Source organism: Onychostruthus taczanowskii, unplaced genomic scaffold (assembly GCF_017590055.1).
Source record: "Onychostruthus taczanowskii isolate IOZ18803 unplaced genomic scaffold, ASM1759005v1 scaffold38, whole genome shotgun sequence".
In the NCBI taxonomy this organism is placed as follows: Eukaryota; Metazoa; Chordata; class Aves; order Passeriformes; family Passeridae; genus Onychostruthus; species Onychostruthus taczanowskii.
Window position 1 is genome coordinate 594,864 of NW_024501237.1, and position 24,719 is coordinate 619,582.

Sequence of the window (24,719 nt, forward strand, 5' to 3'; positions counted from 1 at the left end):
CTGCAGCAGGCACATGTGGAGGAGCTGAGAGGACTCTCACAATCACTCTGACCAAGCTTTTGCTGCAGTTTGCATGTAGAGCACTAGCTGAAGTAACACACAGCCCACATCTGTACATTGGGCAACGAGATTCCAAATTTCTGTGGTGAGAAACACAGGTAAGATGGACCTACAGTTTCTGAAAGCCAGAAAAGCTATGATAAGACTACTTATGGCAATGGAAAGCAAACCTCTGATTGCTTGCAATTCCTTCAATGAAACAAGTGAGTTTTTTGCTAACTGGCATCATGGCTGTTGCCAAATTATTAGGCAGCTCACAGATCCCACCCTGTTCACATGGGGGGACTACAAGCCACTGTCCTTCCTTGGCTGTGCCTGCAAGGATGGAGCTTTTGAGTGTCAGGTGTTTGAGCAGCTTGCAGGTGATAGTCCCAGTTCCTCTCTCCAAGAGGTCACTACAGGCTAGGAAGCATTCCTACAAGACACTTGGAATGGACCTGCTACTTTACAGTTCCTTATTTCTTGCAAGGTACACTCAAGGGAAAGGTAACAGTAACCCCTGACCTGGGAAAAGTCAGCTTCTGGATCAGCTCTATAAGGTCACATATCCATCCCAGCTGCTCAAGATCACATGCACTTCTCCTTCTCCTGAGCAGCACAAATTCTGGCAGCCTTTAGTCCCTGTGAGGAAGATCATGACCTGTGTCCATCCTTCCCAGTTCTGAAAGGATCCAAACCCCTGGGGGGTGACCAGCAGTTTACTTCAGTGGAGCTAGAGCATTTCCCACTGTGTGACCTATCTGTTTTGAGTAGAGGTCTGTGAGTTTACTGAGGCTTTACCCCCTTCTGATTAATGGCCTGCTGGGACCAGACTAATTAATGCTAGTCCCGATTCCTTCATGAATCCATTCCACCACCTTTCAACCATGGAATTTCCTTGCAAAGCAAAATTGTGATTACTGCAGCTTCCTGTTTGCTACAATTAAGTAATCTGCAAGAACCTTATTTATTCTCTCTTTTCCTGGTGGTTTATGTAGCCTAAGACAGTAACATAACTAAAGCTTAATATCCCATTATAAATACTGCAGTTATGACCAGGAGTAGGTACTGCAGGCAGTGGCATTTTTTTATGAGTTAATCTGCATGCAAAAAGTTGACTCTGTGAGTTTCTGAATATTCATCTTATCCCATTCTGCTCCATATTCTAAATTGTCTTCATTCTCAGTGGGAGAAATCTTCTTCCTAGCCACGTCATTTAAACAGTCAAGAGAATTTTATATTATAGCTGGTCTATAGCAATAGAGAAAAGGTTCACAGAAGAGCGTATTCTAACAACAGCAATTAGAAATGCATTTGTACACAGGATGTGTGGTTTTACTGCCATGTTTACTGTCTAGATCTCCTGTGCTCCCATCCCCCTTTTTGCTCTACCAGATTTATGCCCACAGTGAGGGAGGCTTCTGATTTAAAGGTTTGACATTTAAATAAAAAAAGCACAGAATAAAAATATTCTTATCTTGTCAGCAAAATGATAGCTAAGGTACAAAGGGCCACATTCAGGTCTGGACCCCAAAAATAGATACTGAAAAATATGGAGACGTGTTGGTTCTCCAGAGGTCCATGCATTGGGCATGGGTCTGTCTAGGGGAACCCTCAGCACAGAGCTGGGCCTTCTGGGGCTCTGTCACCTCACTGGAGATCACACTTGAGGACGAAGAACTGGGACCAGTTCTGGGGATTTACACCAAGACAATGACTTCTGGTTTTTAAAATGGGAAAATAGAATCGACCTCCACCTCCTGGGAGCAGCACCCTTTCCAAACATGTTGTAAAATAAAAGGTGATGCTGCTGTCTGTTCCCAGACAAAGAGTTTGTGTATCAATAAGTCTGGGAAAATCAAGACTTCCCTTTTGGAGCATGGACAGTCTGAGATTTATAATACTTGTCACATTCCACCTTGGCAGCTTAAGGGTTTGTTTTCTCGTGTTGCTTACTTAGTTCCTCTGCCAGAGGCTGACACCTTGCAGGAAGGACATTTCCTCCTCCTCCTCAGCTTTCCTAAACCACTGTTGCACAGTGACCAAAATATTTTTTGGTGTTCTGTGCTGTGAAATGCCAGACTTCCCTTGGGCTCACACTTCCCCACAGCTCTGAGATTGGCTGACCAATTTTCAACAAGCTCTACAGGCTGGATTGCTCTGTTGGAGGGAGGAGGACAAACTGGGGTGAGGGATTTGTGATTCTCCTCCACTGGAACAATTATTTGTCAGTCTCTTTTGAGAAATGAGGTCCTTTTCTGGGATAAAAGTAGATATTCAACCTCAGCTGGCTCTTTTAGAAGAAAGGAGACCCTCCAAGGCTGATTTCCAGAATATAATTCAGGGGCAAAACAAAACCAGTTTCTTAGTACCATGAAATTTGTTAGAACTCTTGGTCTACTCTCCCTTCTTTTATATAAAACAAATATTACCTGAAACACATAATTTACTTCTGCACAAGGCTTACCAATTTCTTTACCCTGCCTGGAGGGCATAGTTGAGGTTTTCTGACTGATGCTGCAGAGATACTAATGGGAGCTGAGTTTATAGATTTGTTCTATATGGCCCTGTAAAGATTTTACCCCCAGGGTTGTTTGAAATTTCCACCACTGGAGTGATAGCTTTTATGTCTAATCTCTATACAATTTTGGATCTAAGCATGTTTGACAGACACCTCTTTTTACATAATTGCAATATGGCATGGCGACTTTTTGAAACATTGCTGGTGTTTAACTGCTAGGAATACACACTGCTGCTGTAGTGAAAAGAAGAAAAAACAGAAAAAAAAATCCATTCTTCTGGCTCAAATTTACACTGCTGGTAAAGCTTTTCTTATTTGAGCAAATATTGCAATTTCTGATTTATCAGCTTCTGTTGTCCTGTTGCTACCTGGGCCAGCTACCAAAAGGATCCAAATAGAGCTGAGAAAACAGCATAGAACTGGAAAAAAAAATTATGACCAAGCCTATGAACTTCAGAAGTATAACCCTGAAACATAGTACTTCAGTAAATATTTTTTGCTACTGTGATTTAAAATTAGGGATTGCTCAAGTACTTTGACTCCTGAGGGTCTTAAAATAGTAAAGCTGGCAGCAGAACTGCTCCACTTCAAATTTTCCAATGAAAAAGATTCTGCTCAATTTAGAAATGTAGAGACTAATACATCTTTAAACCCAGGAGCATCTTTGAAGTCTGAAAAGCCACATTTTTCACTAATTGATCTGTTCTCTCCTGGCTGGCAAGCAAATTTATCACCAAGTTAAACATTGTGGGAAATGAACAAGAAGCCAGGAGGGGATCTGTGTGTGAGGCTCTGTGGTTGTGCACAGCAGGTGGAGACAGTGTGAGGAGGTGCTGCTGTTCTCTCAAGGGGAAAGCAGTGTTTTGGTCAGTGTGGTTCTCTAATCTTGCATCAAAGTTTTTGGCCCTGTTGGTGAACAGAGGAGCAGCAGTTTGCTCTGACTGTCTGGCACAGCTCAGTCCATTGGTCCTGTAAATGTGGAACAGTCCCAAGAAGTCTATGGGATGATTGTGATAGGAAGCAATTTGCATATTGATGGCTTTGGACTAAAAACCAAAAAATAAAAGCCAAACTTCTGCAGACTCTTTTTCTCCACTTTCTCTACACTGAGGTTAGGCTTGGACTCCCCTTGGGGAACAACTTAAGATATTTTCCCTAATTTGGGAACACAAGAAGAAGAAGAGACTTCAGTAAAGGTTTACAACCACTCAATGGGGTGTAAAAGTACAGACAATTACAAGAGAAGGAAAAAGAGAGCATCTCAGGAGTTTGAAGAAGTGTGAGGACTGGGAATCCCAGCAAACTAGTAAGACAGTGTAAAGATGATAAGTGTAAGAAAACTCATATTATCATAGCTTAGGAAGGAACTTGAGGTCCAGGTAAGAGAGAGAGCTGAGAATCTGTTTGATGCAGAGGAGAATGTCACTGAATATGGTTCTCGGCAGATACATATCAGGGTTTCCATATTTTGTGGACCCTACAAATTGAATAACACACTCAGGGAATTGTGGATACCTGAAAAACTTAGCAGAAGTGCCAAATAAACAGAAAGTTTGTTTCTGTGTGGATCTGTGGGTGCCCTAAGAGCAGCTACAAAAAAGTGCCAAAGATAGAAAAATTGTCAAACGGGTTTTCATTGCTAAGCCTCTTGGATCAATAGATAATTTGGTATAGAAGATGATCTCCACGAAACAAAAGAAGTCACTATTTCCTTGACAGCACGTTTCCCAGCTACAATTATTTGTGATGCAAAGCACCTCTGTTTTACAGCTAACAATTTGTACTCGGCAGAGGTTTCTGCTTGAACACACATATTAAATGTTGCTCTACCTTGGTACAGTTGGCCAAGTCTTGAGCTGATCCCAGTCAAAAGCTGAGAACTTTTAAAAACATTGTGACCTCTCACAAAGGCAAACTACGCACACAAGATTGCTCTTACTTTTCATTTAATTAAGTCTAATATTTTTCAGCCTCCAGGGTTATCAGGAGAGAACAGCTTGCCTTTGCCTGATTTCTTGCCATGGTTTTATATTGTTTGTGCCTTTCCTTGGGCCACATGTACTTCTGGCTCTTTGTTACTGCCCAGTGGCAGCATGAAGTGAACTGATAAGGGAAGAGGAGATCTCTGAAGCTGCCCAGCTGGCTGATTTGGATTCCGCACATGCTGCTTCTAATGATGCAAACAGTGTTGCAATAATTTCTCTCTGGTCTCAGCAACAAATGCCACTAGCTCACAATGAACCATGCCAGAGTGTCAATTTTTCAGTTGCCAAAGGGAATTAGGGAGCTACTAGAAAAATTAATTCTGAAGGTTCTAGTTACTCTTAAGCACAGTAAAGACTGAAAGACCTACGCCTGAGTATTTATAGGAATGCCCTTGAGTTTTTACCCCTTTGAGAGCAAAAAGAAGGTAGGGGAAATTCAGTAAACTTAAAAAGAACAATATATTTCTTCCTGTTATACATAACTTTATGCTTAAACCCTTTCTGCTACTTAAGGAACAAAGAGCTGCATGATGCACAGAGCTGGTAAATGTAGACATTTTCCTATTTGTATTCAGAGTAACTAAGAAGGTTGACATTTTGTCAATCTATGCAAATTTGAGCAGTGTTAGTCCCTCTAGAATGCATAAACCTGGCACAACTATTTTGTATGGGGAATTTTGCCTGACCCCATCCAGGGTGTGATGAGAGCACAGAAAAGAGTGAACCACAGGGTGAACCAGTGCTCAGCACAGTGAACCAGAGACTGAACCAGTGTTTGAGAGGACCAGGTGTCCCTTCACCCAAGTCACTGCCCTTGACAAGTCACTGAATTTCTCTGTATTTCAGCTTCCAAAATATTGGCAAGAAAGTAACAGTATTTTCCACTTTGCAAAGTGCTTTGAGGCTTCTGGATGAAAAGCACAGATAAGGTTATTTACAATAACCAGGTGTTTAAAAAGCATTATTTTGTTTACGCATCTACATAGCAGATGACAAATATACATTTTAAAATGATGCATATTATAAGGCAGATTTCAAAAGGCTGTCAAAGACCTGGAAAGATTTGGCAGCAAATCTGAACTCACATTGGTGTTTGGTTACAAACAGAACTTGGATTCTTCACTGAATATGCATTGGTACAAACATATACAACATTCATGTTTGTGTATGCATAAGAATAACATTTGTTAATTTTTAATAATTTTCCATTTTGCGTGAGAAACCTGAAATGACTTACAGTCTCAGAGAAGAATGTTGACCATAGAAAGAAGTGGTCTGATGCCATGGTTTCAGACAGGTCAGTCTTAAGAGAAGACATAGGAGGAAGTTGGGATTTCACCTCCCTTGTTTCACTGGCCTGACTCAGGGACAAACAGCCTCCATCACTGTTCACTCCCCAGCTCCTGAAACTGGCCAGAGCCAGCTGCAATTTGCCTACAAAATCCTACAGCAAATCCATCCCTATCTCTGGTATTTGCAGTAAATACTGAGCAGCAGCCTGAAATACTCATAGACACTGATTCCCTACAAAATCTGCCCAGACAAGGGAAGTTTCAGGTGCCCCTGCTTGCACAATTTAAGTTTTGTAGAATGGATTTTGTTCCATTTCTCATGGAAAATGGATTTCCATGAGAAATGGAACAAAAAGTAATTGAATACTCAAGCAGCCCTTAAGAACTGTATTACCTGATGCAAAATTGTTGCTGCTGTGCATTTTTGCAAACATGAAACAAAACTTTTACGAAGGTGAAGATTTAGGGCAGGTGCTAAAATGATGCCATTATCATCCCCAGGTAACTATATGGCTTTTAATGAGGTAACAAAGAGTATGAAGTAGAAATGAAACTAGAAATTAATAATGTTTCTTAATGATCATTAGCTCAAGAGTACTTAGGGCTGGGATTGTAAAAGGAGTCTAAGGCACTTATATGCTAAGTTTAGAGTGATCTGGGGACTTGGGAGGATTTGCCTGTTTCTCTTGGGTTTCTCTGAAATCCCAGCTGTGCTCTGTACACTCACACACAGCAACGGTCTGTCTGTCTGTCTGATAGCAGGAGATCCTCCTCTTTGTGCAGTATGTACTGTGCCAGTCTGACCTTGGCTCAGACCTGCAGCGACTGCCTTTGTGTCACATTTATCAGAGAAACTAAGCCCTGTCCATTAGATAATTTATATACTGCAGCTGCTTCTCCATCAGACTTACCCAGGACATGATTGAGATGTTTTGTATCTCTTGCTGGGCTGAGGACTACAGACACCAACCCAAAGTCATTGTCCTGGCTGCAGGCATTACCCTCATCCCATGCCCTCTGCTTCCATCCTGACATCCCATGGGCAGGGGAAGAGAAAGCATCACAAGCAGCACTGGTGATGGGGAACTGGCCCTACATGGCATGGAAAGAGCTGCAGGAAAGGGATCAGTGTGGAAGAGGCTGTATGGCCTTTCCTCAGCTCTGCTGCTTGTCATAAATGAGATAATGTGAGACTATGGCAAAAGACAACAAGATAGGGTGTGTTGTGTGGTGTTACAGAAAGGGCAGGTCATAAACATTACAGAGAGGAATTAGCTACTCCCTCACGTGAAGATATTAATATGTGGGCTGTTCATTTATAAAGATTTGGTTGGACTTTTTTCAGATTCCCTCCACTCCACTGCCTGTGTTTACAACTTCCTTTTGTCCTGTTCTGCCTTTTCCCAACCAGTCAACATGGTACTTTAGCTCACATCAAAATCCTTTTCTCTCTCTTTGGCAGACCTGTTGGGACAGTGTCAGGCACTATATCACCCCTAACAGCCAGAAAATCCTTCCAATAACTTTAAAGAACTCCTTTCACCTCTGCAGCATTCATACCTCCTTAAATATACCTCACAAGGTCTGGGATTTGAATTCCTGGCTGTTACTCTGTTCAGCAAGGTGTTCCTGGCACGATGAGCTGCATAAGAGATAAGAGAAGCAGGTACAATTTGGTTTATGCAAGATGAGATGCCTTGCTGATTTGCAGATTAGCTCTCCTGTATGCTTTTACCTTTTGTTCCATCATCTCTTGGATAATGGAAACTTCTACTTAGCTCTCTTTTGACTGCTTTTGGATCTCAGTTTTGATGTTTATGTAGTAGATATTTCCAGTTTAGGTTTTACTGAATCAGATCTCTGAAGACTAATGACTCAGGTGGTTAAAGAAGCTTGATTTTAGCACCCTGTATGCTGACCATGCTGGGAAGTGTTTTGATTCCAGAATACTTTCATTTAAGAGCACTTTATGTTACTGAGAATAAGAGGTCTACAGAGTATATAATGTCAGACACTGGAGAAGAGAGAAGGAAGGTAAGAGAACTGGACACTGTGCAAGAAATGAAGAAGAGTGTACAGATGTAAAAAGAAAAAGGCAATCTCCCATTTTCTGTCTTCAGGTAGTTAATGATGAGCTCAACAGTTAAATCCTATTGAGATATGCTCATTGTTGTAGAGACATACTGCTCCTCCAGGAAAATGTATTTGTGCTTACTATTGATCACCATATTTGCTTGCACCCAGTACATCAAAATAATCTAGGCAGGACCACAAGATGGTAAAGAAAAAACAATTTTCTTCTAAATATTGGGGTTTGGTGTTTTTGTTTGTTTGTTTTTCTTTTTTCTTTTTACATTTCTACAGGGTAAATGTGCTCTGTGTTTTAAATGATCACTTAAAAAAATTATATTTCCTTTTTTTCAGAAACAAGCTACAATGTTATTACTTTCAGGCCTTTGTTTAAAAATGTGATTTTCGCAGAACGTGTCAGCAGGGATTACTAATTCTGAGCACCTATAAAAATGATGGGTTGAACTGATCCTTGACACAAGAAGTAACTCCCCAAGCCCAGCAATAAGTCAGCTATAGGATGAGTATGAAGATACTAGTTAGGCTTAATTGCACATAATCATTGAGAGTCAATAGTAAAAGAATGGTGCTTGCCCTTGATTGCCAGTGGGTAGAACCAATAATTGTAATGTTGTGTTAATTTAAGACTACTTTCATGTTCACCTGCTTGAATTCATGGGAATTTTTAGCAGTTTCTCTGCCTGCCTTTCTGAAACTCGTTTTTCATTTATGACAAATTTAAAATCAGTAGACCAGAGAATGAGAGCAGTGATCACAGCATGGGAGATGCAACAGAAGGAAAGAGTCTGAAACTTACCTAAACTAAAGTAAACTACAGCAAAAACTACTGCAGCAAATTGAGCCTCATCCTCTAAAACACAATGTTACTGATTTAACTATGTGGCAATGTGACTCAGTTACGACAAAAGCAAACAGTCCTGTCTCCAGACAGTGCTCAGTGTGATTGCAAATCTCGTGGCTGGTCCTGCACCGCCTGCCTTCACGTGGGTGATGTGACTGATGCGCAGACAAGACCGAACCCTGTCCCCACCCTGAGCATCCTGATGCTGCTCCCCTCCACAAACCCCAGCTCAAGAACTGCTGTGAGTGCTCTCAACTGCTGCTCTGAGTTGCACTCATGCATTCCCCCTTCCTACACCAAACCTCATCACAAGGATTCAGTTATCTTGTGTCTGGAGCTTTGGCTTTTAAAAAGAGTCTGGATTTTTTACTAAATCTCAAAACTCTCCTTCTTTCAACATCTGAAATCAGTCAGGGGGTGGGGGGGAGCACTTGGTGTCGTGACAAGTAAACACAACTTGGTGCTAAGTCCTGCCAAACTCTTCCTGGCAGCTTTGTAATGTGCTTGTGCCAAACAGATGTTGAAAGCTGGCAGCTACGGATGTACTTTTTGGTGCAGCTCATGGCAGAGAGAAAAAGCTACACTGAACAAAGTAGCTCATTCCAGGCTCTTCCCCTGACCTGCTCTGACCACATTACCTGCACCTCTGTCCTCTACACACCATAGTGTCTAGATTTAGTGTGTTAGGTTTAAATAGCAGAGACCATCCCTTACAGTGTTTGCAGAATGCCAAACACAGTGGGATCACATTTTGGAACAGACCCATACAAATGCTATCAGGACAAAATTCTAATAAGCCCTTGGCTGTGAGGTATTTCACAATGAGTGCTCTTGGACTCCTGGATTGAATATTTTTACACACACACAAACACACACCTGCTCTTGGGATCATGCAGAATCTAAATGGAGCACAGGAGTCATGATGTCACTTGGAACAAAAGGGAATTTGATGTTCCCCTGGTAGAGAACACTTAAGTCTGTTCTTACTTTTGGAGACTCTCCTGCTATGACTGGATTACATTTCAAAAGGTTTCCCCCTGTAACAGAGGAAAAGGGAAACTAATTGCCAGATATCCCTGCAGGAAAACCTTTCTCTTTCAACGTTCTTCCAAAGGTGATTAGAAGAACAGCCTGATGGGGGCCAAATACTAGTTCTATAAAAGGTGGTCTAAAGTCAGTGTGGCTTCTTTAAGCCACAGGTTCATTACAATTGTACAGCAGTGCCAATAAACACCATAAAGCCAAATAACCCAACAGCTATAAATCTTTCTCCCTGAAGCAATGATAGGCACTTGAGATATGATTTGCCAGTCCTTGTAAATGTGTAGGACTACACTACTTCCATTTTATTCTGGGATTTAATCCAGTGGTCAGTGACAGGTGATCAAATCTAGATCTCTCATCACTCTAATGTCATTTTACTTCTTCCATCCGTGTGTGGCTTAAGAATGTTCCCCAACAAAAAGCAAACAGACTGTACCCAACCAAAGTTAGACCTCAAAACTGAGGGTGGCTCATGTGATCTCCACGACTCTGCCTTCTCTCCCTGCCCCTCCTCTCAGCTCCCTGCGCCTAGCAGGGGTGACAATGGTGAATGAAATGATTTCTTCTTTGTTTTTGTCACAGTAGGGCAATTTGTCCAGTCTGCCCACCACAGGCTATTTCTGCTGGTGCCTGCACAGGGAGGAGAACCACACAGTAACCAAAAAAGAGCTCAAAGCACCATGCAGGCTGGTCCTGCTCTTCCATCCTCCACCAAACTTCAGCAATGATAGCCTCCCTTCCAGATGACTCTGCAAGATACCAGGATTCAAAGCTGTGTTTGTTTCTGTCATGCCTGGTTGGCTTTTAACTGATGTACCACTTAATTGCAAAAAGCACTGGCAAAAAGCAGGCTGCCTTCAGTTTCTTGGCCTTGTTTTTCAGTGTTACTTAGATTCCAAATAGGCATCTGATGGCACAGCCAAAAATATAAAGAGGAGATAACTGTGCTTTTGACCACCTTCCATGAAGCATTCCTGACTGGGTTAATGCTCTGCACAGAAACCTCTCATTTCCTAGATGGATTTTGCTCCTTTGCTAAAGAGACTGCAGAAGAATCCCTTATGTGTCATTTAAGTTTTGAAAATGAAGCCGAAAGTCATTTGAGGGATGAATAGAGGTTGTGGATAGGGGTATTCTTTCTCTCACACTTTTCCTGATATAATTTTCTACTCTGCCACAGCTATTTTATTTTTCATTCCTAGTTTTTTCTAACAGAATACACCGGGCCTCTTCTCATATATCTGCTCTTCTACATTCGCCTCTCGACTATTTATGATCAAGTGGAAAGCAGGAAGAACTTCCGCCACCCAGTGGTTCAGTAAGTGACACTTGTGGGAATTATTTTCCCGGATCATGAGAAACCAAATGGATGGAGACTGCATTTCCAGAGCTGAAGATGTTACAGGGGGTGTGAGGCTGCCTGCCTGGTGTCAGATTCAGTTATTACCAATACCTATGTGTCATTTTAGCAGCACTTGTAAGCTTGACAAAAAATGGGATCCCAGCAATGGCCACTGCACCTGGTCACCATGGAGATGCATTGTCTTCCCTAAATACTTTGGCATCAAATCAGAAAGTGAAATAATAATCACAGTGGGTAGTAACCCAAAGTCAAGCTTGACAGAGAAGACAAGACTAGGTGCCCCACTCCCAGTTGCCTTAAAGCACATTCCTGCACTTGAGATGCGCAGCATCAGCATCCAGCACAGAAGATAACTACCCCCACACCAGCTCTTACCTAGGCACAGGAAGGAGGAAATTCAACAGGTGTGCATGTCATGAATTAGGTCAGGAAACTCAAAAGAAGCATCTCCACAGAACGGTGGTAGAACGCACCAGGCAGACTGGGAACTTTCACACTTAAAGGAACTTTCCTTCAGTGGAATTCTCCCCATTCGGGATGATTAGTGCCTGGTGGAAAGGTGACAAGTGATCAAGGAAAGCCTGTCACCTGCATAAGCTGGACCACTTATAGGAGGGTACACAGGCACCTAGGAGGCTCAAGTACTGAACAACTTTCCCCCACATTTTTTCCACACGGTGATTGCAGAATCAGGGGAACTGGTACACAGCAGAGAAATACAGTGAGTGTAATAATGCCATTTACAGATGGAGGAACAGGCACTTGGAGAGACATTAAGGGAGTTAGTGGAGCTGGGAATGAGAACACAGAATAATTGAATTCAAATCCAGAGCTGCAAGATACTTGTCTTCCTTCTCTTGTGCATATGCTTAAAAGGAGAGAGTTTCTGGCAGCACAGAAGAACCTGCAATGCCTTTGCCTTCTTTTGTGTGAGCAAGGGTTGTGCAGAATCCTGCCAGTGACCACTCCTTAACGGGTTCATCTGAGGTCCCCATCCTAAGCCAAATTAATTTTAAAATTTCAAGCAAAGCTGGAAATTTGCTCCAGGCTTTGGATAAGTCATTAATTGTTTGAAATTCTCTTAGCTCAACTCTCTCTGGTTTAATTACTTTGAAATTGTTTAATCTTTGACTTTAGCTACCATACACAATGCATAATAAAATTATTTGAGAATTCACATGCTGAAAAACACTTTTCATTTATGTCTTATAATTGGTTTGCAGCAAGAGGGGCTATGGTAGTACAGTAAATGTAACCAAGATAAAATGCCATCAGGAATCACTCCTGACATTTGTTTCTGAAACTCAATCACTAGGAGCTGCAGCTCATTCTCGGAAGCAAATCAGCAATGCCTGTTATTGTTTCATAATCTTCCTCAAAAGAGAATCAATATAATAATTTCTACCACAATTGCCTCATTTCTTTATAACAGGCAACAAAAAAGCCATCAGAATGGATTAACTCACAACAAAATCTCATTTTGCATCCACAAGGAAATGAAACACAAACTACCTCCGTGCAGCTACTTGAGTTGGCAAAGGACAAGGAAACCATTCAGAAGATATTCAGAATGTTTTTAAATGTCAGACACATCCTACAGGAACATTAAGGTGGCCTTAAAACGTGGGAGACATCTTTCAGAAAGGCGCGTCAGACGCCTGGCTGTCCTGCCTAAATGCCTTGTCAGGACTATGTATCACATTCAGAGCTCGAGGAGCTCTTTTTATTTCAAGGCTAGTAAAAATAAGTTGCTTCCCTGCAAAATGCAAGCAACTTTGTCTAACACTGAAAATTATTCCATTAATCTTTGGTTCCAGGTGCTTCAATTAAGACAGTATCTTAAATCCCACAATTTTAATGTGACTGCAGTTTTGGAATATTAGTTCTTATTCCTTTCATGACATTAAATGTGAAGTAATAAAACTAATATTTCACTTACCTTAATTTCCTTTTTTTTTTTTCCTCTTGCAGCTTGGCCTGCTTCTGTCACTGTTTACACTACATCAGACATCTTCTGGAGACATTATTTGTTCACAAGTTTTCGGAAGGGCACACTCCTCTGAAAAATATGATAAAGGTGACAATATTTTTATCATCTTGTGTAAGAGAGAATATCCTCATACCAAGGCAGTCCTTGGAAGAAGATAGGGAAATAAAAATTAATTTATTTTGTACCTCCAGGAATTACGTTTAGTGAAAATACAGATAACAGGACGGATTTTAGGACCATGTCCCCAAGGACATAAATTGAAATCAATGTCCATTTTTGCTCCTGCATGTAAATGTCCACCTTGACTCATTCACTCAAGGGGCTGATTGTCAACTCCAGGATATTTTTCAGACTCAGTGCTATTTTATGGTGATAGCTGCTGCTGCAACATCTAGCAGTGTTGACAGAAATCATACACTGCTTCCTTGGTACAGTATAAATACAGAGCAAGAAGCAGCCTTGTGCTAGGGAGTGAAAAATCAAATTACAAGAAAAAACCATTCTCCTTCTATAGATGGAGGCCCCAGGTAGGAAGATACTGAGCTGGCCAGGTCTTCTCCCTTCCAAAGCCTCCTGAATTTCAACAGTGTGCCATTACTCACAGGCCTTCTTTTATTTTATTTTATACACTCTATCTTGGCCACTTTGTATCACCTCTCCATCCCATTCAGTGTGACGTAAAGACCCTCCCTTTAAACATTTAGGATTTTGGTGAAGGAGATTAACACATTGATGTGACACAGGGCTTCACTTTTACTCTTTCTTGTTTTGTCTGGTTCAGTGTTCTGTTTGTCTTGCTCTATCTTACTTGGAAATGCTGAATTTCAGGTACAGCAACAGCTCAGCTGTGTTAACCAGCCCTAGTCTTTTAATAGCACTGCTTCTAGAAATGCAATCTTCTGCAGTAAAATGAGAAGATGAGTGCCAATTCCTACAACAGGAATAAAACACATTCAACATTTAAAAAAAAAAAAATCTACACTGTATCCCAATGTTTTTTACTGACTTCACAGCAACTTAGAAAGATATGTATTCTAAGGCTCACAAGAAACTGCAAAGCCTTTCAGTGGTCGCCCAGGTTTTGCACTTGGCAGAACTTATACTTTGAAAGTTACAGTTTGCACTTCCTTATTGCCCTTTCAAAAAAACGATCTGTCTTTTCCAGGGCTGTGCCTTTTACTGGGGATTCACATCCTGGATCGCATACTACATCAACCACCCACGGTACACGCCGCCATGTAGGTATGGGTAGGACACAAAACTGACAAACTCGCTTTGGAAAATTCTTTGCCCTGTAACCTGAAGTTCTCCAAAATCAAGAAATGGGTCTCTCATGAAATCATATGACTGATCCAGCCAGAAATTAGTCTTTGCTCCCTTTCAGGAGGAAGATTCTTGTGTTGGAAGCAGTTCTGCTTTGTGCCACTGAATGTTTGTGCCTGTTCAGCAATGGCCAATTGCTGTCCAGTTTACAAACAGCACATTTTGGACAATCAGAGAAAACACAAAGATCAATGTTTTTTGCTCATCTTCACAACATTTGTGTTAAAGAAGGGAAGAGAGAAATAGAGTTGGTTGCATTTTCTTGGAGGAGATATTTATTTGCTAAAGATACATCCTTTTCATGAAAATTAGTTTTTTTTCTTTTTTTTTTCTTTTTTTTTTTTTTTTTCCTGAGAAACCAGTAAAAATCCATCATATACTGCTGGTAACACAAAGACTTTTTTTTTCAAATTTTCAATTTCATCCATCATTTCGTTCCCTCTCATCATATTTTATTGTTGCACTGCTGTTTCTTCATGATTTTTTTTCCTGTTTGCTCTCTGCACTTTTGCTTCTTTTGAGAATAATTGGCACAGGTTTTATTTTATTTGATACTTTACTTGTTATACCTCTGTCTTTCATTTCCTCTGTATCTCAGATTTATATATGAACTTTGGGGAAAAAGCATTTGCTTTGCCATTTTTATTTAAACTTAGTTAAATTGCTACGTTTTTCCAATCAAAAATTTCTCCTAGATGACACTTGCTTTTCTTTTAAACTAGCACAAAAGTTCTATTTCAAAATGATGTGATTCATTGAATGACAGTTGGATTTGGTGTGGCTTTAACAACAATGCTGCAAACAATGCAGAAACCTCCCTAGACACAGTTTTTAGCATCCTGGGCTATCAAATCAATAAGTGCAGCTTCTTTATAGGGAAAACTCTTTGTTCAAGACACAAAAGAGGAAGCATCCATAAGAAATATTTCTAACTGCTTGCCATTGCCTTAAAATACCTTTGGCACCACAGAGGGGTCCTGTGCCAGCCAGGAAAAAGGAGCTCTCAAAAATAAAGGTTGATGAGACATAGCCAAGGCAAGTGAGGTATGTACACATGGTTTGTGTTCCCCAGCTATGACCAAGGTTTGCTTGGGAACTGTAAAGCTTTGGACATGAACATGGTAGAGCCCTACACTGGTTTGGGGACAATCAGAAGAAGGAGGGGACAGCCAGATGGCAGGTAAAATTTACAAATATAAAATGTGTTTCTTGCATGACTGTGAAGCAGGTAGTGGCTGTGTAGTAAAGCCTCACTATTGCCTCACTAGGAAAGTAAAAAGAAGGTAATGGATAGGTTATGCATTGAGTTTTCTGCTCATGGAAATAGAAGGGTCTATGGATAAGGCTGCAATTCTCAGCCTGATTTTGATGCTGACCTTCACTCCACTCCACTCCCCTTCTTGCCTTTTCAAGGTATTTACCACCACCAGCTGCTTTGACAAAACACTTGGATATATGAAGCTGGCAAATACTAAAAAAAGTTGGGTGAAAACAGCCTTGAGATGAGTAATGTAAAACTGGCATATCTAGAGTGCTGTTACTCCTTGTATTGTCTTCATATTATGTGTGATAATATCCAATTTCTGCAGAGCCTGTCAGGAAAGAAGCATTTCTGCTCCTCAGCACTAGATTAATTTCATCCATAGCAAACCATGTGCATACCGTAAAATGCAATTTATAATTTCATTCTGTTTTCTAGCATTTGGACACAAACAAGTTTCTTACGCTGCTCTTGCTTTTCTGGTATGTACAAAAATGAAGTTTTATTTATGATTATGGAATAGGATTAAGTCACAATTTAGCAAAATGCAGTAATGCTTCTGTGCATTTGTGTGTATACATATATATAAGTTCATGTCCACAGCCTTGTGTAGTTTGACTGGATTTAGTACTGATCTATCAAGGCTTCTCAGTCAGGAAGTGTCCTACTAATATTTACGTACACAGAGTTTAAACTGCAGTACTGTATTTGAGAGATGTGAGAACATCATCAGCATTTTTACTGCTGGTAATTGTGTTAGAACACTAATATTTAGACAGACTGAACCTTGTAATTTTTAAAATACTGAAGAATTATGTACCAAGCAGTCTTTGCAATAGTTCAGTGTATCCTGAATAACTTACATGGACAGCTATTAAAAACAATATAAATAAACACTGCCAGATTGGGATAAACCAAGGGAAAGAGTAGCTGATGAAGGATGGCTGAGACTACCCAAGCTGCTGTTTGAACATAACTTTATAGTGAGACAGAGGCTTGGTAAGAAGTTCTCATGGAAATGTATATCCTCTCTGTCCTCTGGAACTGCTGAGCCAGAGCCAAAGCATCCTCTTTGAAGATCAGATAGAGATCAGTTTCCAGAAACATGGCAGGGTGATGGGACAATCATATGTCTAGGCTCCTTCAGGCAAACACTCTTTGGAAAAACATCCAAAAACTCATTAGCAATATTTAAATGCTTTTGTAAAACGGGACCCTTGAAGGTCACAGTTTTGGCGGTATTTGTCTCTGAGTCTGTCCATGCAGTTCTCAGTTTTTCTTGCTCTAATAAGGTACAGCAAAGATGAGAAAAATACCTCTGTGAAGAAGCTCACACACTCCATGATGCTCTCGAGCCAAAAGCAATAGCCCAGTACTGCAGAGACAGGAGGCTGTGGCACTGGCGGCCAGCAGTACGCCCAGAACTTTGCTGCGTGCACCCTTCCCAGGCTCAGGGGGTGTTTGAGTCCAAGCAAGCTGCTTGCCTGAATATTCAGTGCTGCCAGCAAAACTAGTCCTCATCAAAGTCTCTGCTTAGAGAAAGCCTCCTTTTGCTCTGAAACATCCTTCCCTGCCTCAGTGGAATGTGCCCTGCAAGGAAAATGCTGCCATCAAGCAAAGGGATGAGTCCTGTTGGGGGTGTTTGCTATAAAATATGTCAATCCCCTTAAGATTTGCATCAGCACCTGGTCTAGGCTCTGAATTCTTACAGCTCTTTTGAGAACTCCCTACCCATGGAAACTCAAGACCTGTTCCTTTTGAGATCTTGTGTTGGCAGATTCCCAGACGAATTTAAAACATAACATACGAAATAAAATAATTTGAGCTGTTTTCACAGGTTTCTGAAACATATGAATAAAATATTTGGAAGATTTTTTTCTTTTTTTACCTTCCTTTAAGTCTTGTCTTTATTACATATCCTGATTTAAATGTACGCATCTGCAGCTGCTGTGAACAACAGTACTGAGTAATATGAAGAGTTTCTGCAGGTCCTCCTGCAAGATTCTCATGTTTAGAGGAATTAAGCTTTGCAGAGATGTTTTCTCATAGGGTACATTGGAATATAAAGAGGGGAAACAGTGTGTAGGCTTCAATATTTCATAATTGTAAATAGCTTCAGCTTTTTCTCTGCTCTTTCCCGCTGCCCCATATTTTATATATGATAAACTGAGGGCTAGCTTAAATTTAGCAGTGGTTATCATTGTAGAACATTAACAGTCACGTGTCTAAAGAGAGAAATAAGAGTTAATCACAGCAGAATGCATCTGCAGAGTCAAAGGTAAGCCAATAAAAATCCCTGCAGAAATGCCTTTAGCTTGTTTTACTTGGAATTAATAGGGGTTAATTATAGTGTGTGAATATCTCTTGCTCTACAATACTATAGACATCTCATTAGCTATAGTGTTTTACAAAACCACTTCTAACCACAAAAACTATTTCTTTAAAATAATAGCAATTAGAAAAAACAAATCACATTCCCAGCTCATAATTGGAAGTATGTAAATTAAAATTATGTCCATTGCTATGCTTAGAGTTATAGCTTCTGATATGGTATTTTATAATGGAATCTCATTTTCTGGCTATTTAGTGTTTTACATCTGGTATTTATAGTAGAGGATTGTCAGCTAGTTGGAATTAAAATAATTTAAAAGGACAGCAGGACTTGAACTACCTACCCATGCAGAATAACAGCTTATAACAGATCTATATATGAATAAACCTGATTTAAATCTTCCAAGCAAACCCCACAAAAATCTCTACCAAAAAAGGAAAAATTCTTCAGTAATTCTTCTATCTACAATGTTCTTTCAGGTAATAGCACTTTTCAATATAAAATGAAATTGCATATTTCTTCCAATTAGTTTTAACAAAAATTTGTTATGGATGACTTTCAGAACTGACTTAAAAATGACAGTTGAAGCTCTTCATCTTTTGTATTAATTTTGTGTCTTCACACTTTTAACATCTCTAGGTTTTAACATTTCCCTTTTTATTGTAATTTCTTAAACATTTTTGACCCTTGCAAGATATAGAATGATAAATTATATAAGAAAATGCAACTTTTTAACACTGAATCTTTTCAATTTGAGAGGCCAAACCAGTCTTCAAACCTAGAAATTAATAAAAAAAGTTCAATTCAGCCCGAGCTTGAACTGTATGCACCATTTTAGCTTTCTTCACAGAGTAGGAGAAAAATGAAAACCATAAAATTACAGAGTTGTGATGACAGGTTATCTTCTTCAGGAATTTAAACTGATTTTCCTACCAGTTTCCATTTTAAATATGGGCAAATATTGATTTTCATTCTTCAGTAGTCCTAGCTGATGAAGTACTGAAAGCCTGAAGCAAATCTGAAATCAGCCTGTGCTACAGGCTGTATAACCAAATGGAGAGAAATGGTACCACTACCAAAGGTTTGAAATACCTAAATGTTAGAGACCAGCTTTGAGAAGTGGGTTATGGCTGGAAATGGCATAACCAGAGAGTTCCAGAACCAGGAACAGTACTGGCTCCCTTCCTTGATTGATCCCTGACTACTGTCCATTCAAGCAGTCTGCCTTTTAGAGACTACTCCTTTTTTAATCACCCTTTTTTCCTGCCTGTTCTGCTGAACACCTTTGAAAGTATGTGTAGGAAGAGATGTTGGGATATTAACTAGTGACATCTTTACGAAACCAGAGGTCAGCTTTTCACCTGCTTCTTTGCAGCTTGGATTGAATCCAGAAAAAAAATCAAGAAGAGCATCTTGATGAATTCTTTAGAGCCAGAGAATCTCCCTGATCTCCCCAGGGCCATGTGCTGAGCATGGGAGCCCCACTGAAGGCCAGGCTGCACAGAGCTCTGTGGAGATGTGCCAGGGGCTTTCACCCCAGGCTGCACCCATAGTGTTCACTGGACACTTCTGTGTGTGACAGAGATCACAGGCTGTTTTTTTGGAATACATATTTCCTGGATACAGAGATTGAGTTGTAATGGGGAAGGTTCTGGTTATGCACTGCACACAGTTGCCACAGCCTTTTAGGCATATGACTGAAAATATGTTTTTAATGTCTTGCAGATGTGTGAAGCTGGAAATCACTTTATCAACGTAGCTTTAGCTCACCAAACTAATTCAGGTCTGTCTTTGTTTCCTGTTCCTTAACCTATCCATCTTCTGCTGCTGTACAGTAATTTATGTACCTACATCCACTGAATAAAGAAAGATGAAGTAGTAACCATGCCATTGGCCTAACACCTTCAAAAAATTGTGACAAAGAAACATTAGCAACACTGCTGTTGTTTAAAACTTATAGCAAATTTATCTTAATTAGACACAACTGCAATTTAAATATGGATTTAAGTTCTTTAAAGCATGCTGGTGACTGACTTCAATGCATTTAATTTTAAATAAGTCCCAAAAACTTCTAAACTATATTGCAGAGTTTTTAGACACATTCATCTCAGGCAAAGATGTACTTGCATATATTCAAATACACAGAGACAGACTCATGAATACTTACACAGTGTATATATATGCTCTTAACAGGTTGGGGTTTCTGCATTTTTGTGTCATGAGAATAAAGGTTATACAATATATACCGGAAAGTGAAATATGTTTTCAGACACTAATAGTGTAATTTCCCCACTAGAACACCCTATTAAAGAAAACACCACAGTATGATCAACTTCACACACAGAAGTCAGTTTCTATTCTAGAATGTTTTCATGCACTCTGGTTAGGAAACTGCTTATGTTATTTCTTGCAAGGGGCTTAATTCAGTTTAAAAGCAGCAAGAGCCAAAAAGCTGATTTAAGTTCTTTCTCCCTGGGATAAATAGAGCTCAAAAGATTTCACTGAAACTTTTCTAACAGGTTGTACCCTGAGAGCATTGGCCCAGGGGATTGCTGTTACATAGTCAGGCTGTGATAAGGCTCAGTTCCCCTCTCCCTGTACTGAAACTGGTTCTGATTTTCCCCACTCTTTTTTTTTTTTTTTTTTTTTTTTTTTCCTTTCACAAGGAAATAGAACCTGTTTTCCAAGTCCAACCTACAACCCCTTCACGTGGCTCTTCCTGCTGGTATCCTGTCCCAACTATACATACGAGGTACGTGACTTTCTTCTGCTTATGTGCAAAGGGTAGGTGGTTACTGCTTCAGCCTTTGTCTGCAGAAAATCTGCAACACCTCCACACATTTTTCTCTGCACACCCATCCTCATGCTTCTTATGTCAGAGTCTCCTTGCTCCCACAAATGTTTCTCCACCAGACCCTCCTCTTCCCTCACATCACTATCACACAGACTTTTGTCTGCATTTCCCTCCACTACAGTCTCCCCAGTGACCTAAAGATTTACCATCCATCTCTTCACCCCATCCATCACACTGGGGGGTTAATTTCTTACTATTTTTCCTCTCCCATTTCCAGCACAAGTACCACACTCTTTTTCCATGGGGAGCTCTTGAAAACTTGCCATTTTGCTTTACATAAAATATAGAACTAACTGTGCCTTTTTCTTTGCAACAGGCTGGGTCTTGGATTAGTTTCACAGTGATGACACAAACTCTGCCAGGTAAGTTTGAAAAAAAATGAAGGCAGCATTTAAAGTGTTTGTGGAAGAGAATTCTAGAAATCTAAGACTTGCCAGAAAAGTTTATAGTATATGAAATATTGCCATCAAATTTGCCATATGAGATAAACCTCCAAGATGCTCGTAAGAGCAGCCTGCTCAGTGGAATTTGTGACTCTTGCTCAGTATTTTGCTGCATCCTCAGAAGATCTATACACACAAAAATATGGTCCCTGGGACTGAGGTCTCCAAAACATTCAATTTTTAAATGATTTTTCCATTTCAAAACAGAAACCTATAAAAACTACTTGTAAGAAGTAGCCCTACATGACTTACAAATGGAAAATAAACAAATTTCAAAAGTGGGTTAAACTGCATCATGCAAAAATTATATCAAAATTTTGTTTGAAAAGATGAAACATTCTTGTGTTTTAGGCTTTGGTATGAAAATTATCTGAAAGTCTGGGGACAATGTAGGGCTGTCCTTACAGCGGCAGGAGCAGAAACATATACAGCACGCTCATCTTTGCTGTAATCGTCCCAGATGTAGCTTGACTGGACACCAAATGGATGTTCCTGATTAACCACCTCCACATTAATCAAAGGATAATGAATTTTCAAAATGCAAATGCAGTAAAATGATCCCCTATTTGGTGCCTGCTGGATCAGGCAGGTACTGCCTACTTGCTTTAGGACCGAGCTCTCACTCTGCACAGCAGGGAGTTAGAGCACAGCTCCCTGTCATAGTTGGGAGCCAGAGGTAGAAACAAAGAAATGTTATAGTTCAGAAGCAAACTAGAAACATGGTTAAGAGAGGCCATGGGTTGAGACAGCACCTGGCCAAGGAAGTCTTGTGATATATGGATTTATGGTGAAGTCAGAGGTGGTACAGGGTGTGTCTAACAAAGGTGAAGGTCATCTGTGTGAATTCTGAGGTGGAGGCTGAGCCTTGGGTTGTGGTATATCATCAACTGCCAGGCTGAGAGGAACTGCTGTGTTGTCTCTGACCACAGAAGAGACTGCAAATATTTCCATGAACCCTACTGCATTTCCAGAAACAGGCACTGAAAGAACACACGTGATCCTTTTCTTTAAATCTTTTTCCCTACTAGTTGGCATCTTTGCTTTCCTGATGGTCATCCAGATGTCTCTGTGGGCCCAGAAGAAACACAAGCTGTATCTGAAAAGATTTTATCCAGAAGTGCGGAGAAAAGCAGCCATGATTCCCATCATCTTCTGAGATTGTCACCAGAGTTGGAGCCCAAGTGCACTCTTCAAGAGCCACCTCAGAGTAAATGAGCCATTTCATACAGGAGCTAAGTGGATCAGAGGAAAAATTATTGGATATCTTTTTCAGGAAATTAACAGTTCAAGGTGAAGAGGTTTTAATTAAATGCAAAAACTTAGCTCTTGAATTCTTGGTTCCTGCTAAAAGATATGATTTAATTAGATTTTCTGTAATGGAGCTAATTGAAAAGGGACAAGAAAATTGCTTATATTGAAGCTAGATATTTAGCTGGTGTAAATGGGCACAGATGCTGCTAAAATTAATGAGCACAACTCGTCTGTCACATTCAGGTATGACAATTTTAAGGTTCAGTGTTAGATGTTGAGGACAGTCTTGGATTTTTTCATCATAAGATGTTTCACAGCCTTATTTTTATTAAACTGCACAGAAAAAGCACATTCTGCCTCAGCTCCTCTAAAGCATCACATCAAAGGATGACTACTGTGCTGTGAACACTGTTTAGTCTAGCTTCACTAAGTTTTTCTTTTTTTTTTTTTTAATCAAATCTCATAGCAAATTGTTTAATACAAATTGGCTTAAATTGCTCACTGCAAAGAGGACTGTCTTTCTATCTTTTTTTAGGTAGGTAGATCAGCCCCACCATCCCACAAGGGTTTGTGACCACTTCCCATCTTGTACCTAATTTGAGGCATAACCTTGGATACATCATTGAGGCTCACTTCCCTTTCTCACACTGAACAGTCTGGAAATAGCAGAAAACCTTCTGCACTAACAAGTGTGTTAAGACCCCCTCGTTCAGTGACTGCATCCAGACACTATTCACGTTGTATGAAGCATTGTGAAATCCTTGGGCACAAGGTGAAACAGAGTACGGCTCATTATCAAACAGGAACAAGATGCCAAATGCATTTCAGTCCATATCTGAACTGCCTCAGGGGGACACTGCTGTCAGGCTTCAGCTGCCCTTCAGTTTGGCTAGGCTCTATCTGCTACTTTGCTTTCCAGGACATTATTTTTTAAGGGATTATTGTTATTCAAGCCCTGGAAATACTGAGTAGCTCTCTTTGCAAATCAATGGCACCCATGTCATGCAGGAGCACAATTTTAGTAAGGCAGAGCAAAAGAACCAGAACTGTTTCAGCAGGTATTAGGATATGAAGAGTTAGGGCATTGAGTCCAGCTTTCATTCTATTTCTGTTACACATTTATCAATACCTTTTGGTGCCCTTAGGCTGGTGAAAAAAATCTTGCCTAAAGAATTTTATAATCATTAGAGAAACACTGGAGTACACCAGCATGGCACGCAGTTTGTCTCCTAAAGGTGCTGTTATCTTTGCTCCAGCTCGTGTTCTAACAAAGTTAATTTGCCTAGTAAATTGGGTTCACATCCCTCTTCTAATGTCCAACTTGCAACACTTATCCTATTCGCCACTGTAACTCAGTTTCATCTTTGTAATGCAAATACATCACTTTCCATATTTTTAACTTGTAACCTGTGAAATAAAATTTTTATTCCTCTCAACAGAATACCCTAATCAAAGTGAATATCCAGTTCTCTGACCCAGACTGCTAATAAAAATCTATTTTTGAAAAATTATTTTCTGTACTCTTTAATCAAATACTTAACCACAATATTTTTAGAACCCTTTATTTCCAGACAGTGTTAGATGTGTGAATAAAGGTGGCTGTCTGTTTTTTTTTTTAAATCCAGCTACTGAAATTCTTTTCCCTTTGTGTTTATTAAATGTCTCATTTTAGCAATCTTAAAGTTTTAAAATAATCCATGTAGGAGAGTGACTTATTAAAACCAATAACTTATCTATTAATCTTTTGATTGCAATGGCTGCAGCTTTAAGTCTGTTCAAGGCATGTTTCCAGTGGGATTCCAATTGCCAGGAACACAGTTCCTATTCAACAGTTAGCTTAGGTGGAAGAAATATTTCTGGAATCATTAACTCCCTGTTTATTAGTTGGTTATTCACTACATGGGGTAAGGGGGAAAAGAGTTTTGGCTCCTGAAGTAAATGACTGAAGTTTTAAAGTAAGGTAAAAAGTAAAGGATGAGAGCAAACACTAGGTAAGAACAAATGAAGATACATTGCAGAAGGCTGTCTCAGATAAATATGATAGATATTTTGAGTTTCACCAGTGGGGTGTTGATGAGCTAAAACTGCT

At 40.0% G+C, this 24,719-nt stretch overlaps 1 protein-coding gene across 3 annotated transcripts in view; it reads left to right on the top strand.

Moving 5' to 3' along the window:
- Positions 1-24,141, top strand: part of TECRL (trans-2,3-enoyl-CoA reductase like) — a 58,994-nt gene extending 34,853 nt beyond the window's left edge. For 2 of the 3 annotated variants that reach the window (XM_041412070.1, XM_041412069.1), the window contains exons 5-12: positions 11,016-11,131; positions 13,148-13,253; positions 14,332-14,404; positions 16,189-16,232; positions 19,808-19,865; positions 20,749-20,834; positions 21,253-21,298; positions 22,408-24,141. In XM_041412070.1, the coding sequence (XP_041268004.1) occupies positions 11,016-11,131; positions 13,148-13,253; positions 14,332-14,404; positions 16,189-16,232; positions 19,808-19,865; positions 20,749-20,834; positions 21,253-21,298; positions 22,408-22,535 (657 nt within the window). In that variant the 3' untranslated portion in view covers positions 22,536-24,141. The remainder of the gene's footprint in view (positions 1-11,015; positions 11,132-13,147; positions 13,254-14,331; positions 14,405-16,188; positions 16,233-19,807; positions 19,866-20,748; positions 20,835-21,252; positions 21,299-22,407) is intronic. The other variant, XM_041412072.1, reaches the window with a different exon arrangement.
- The last annotated feature ends 578 nt before the right edge of the window (positions 24,142-24,719 follow it).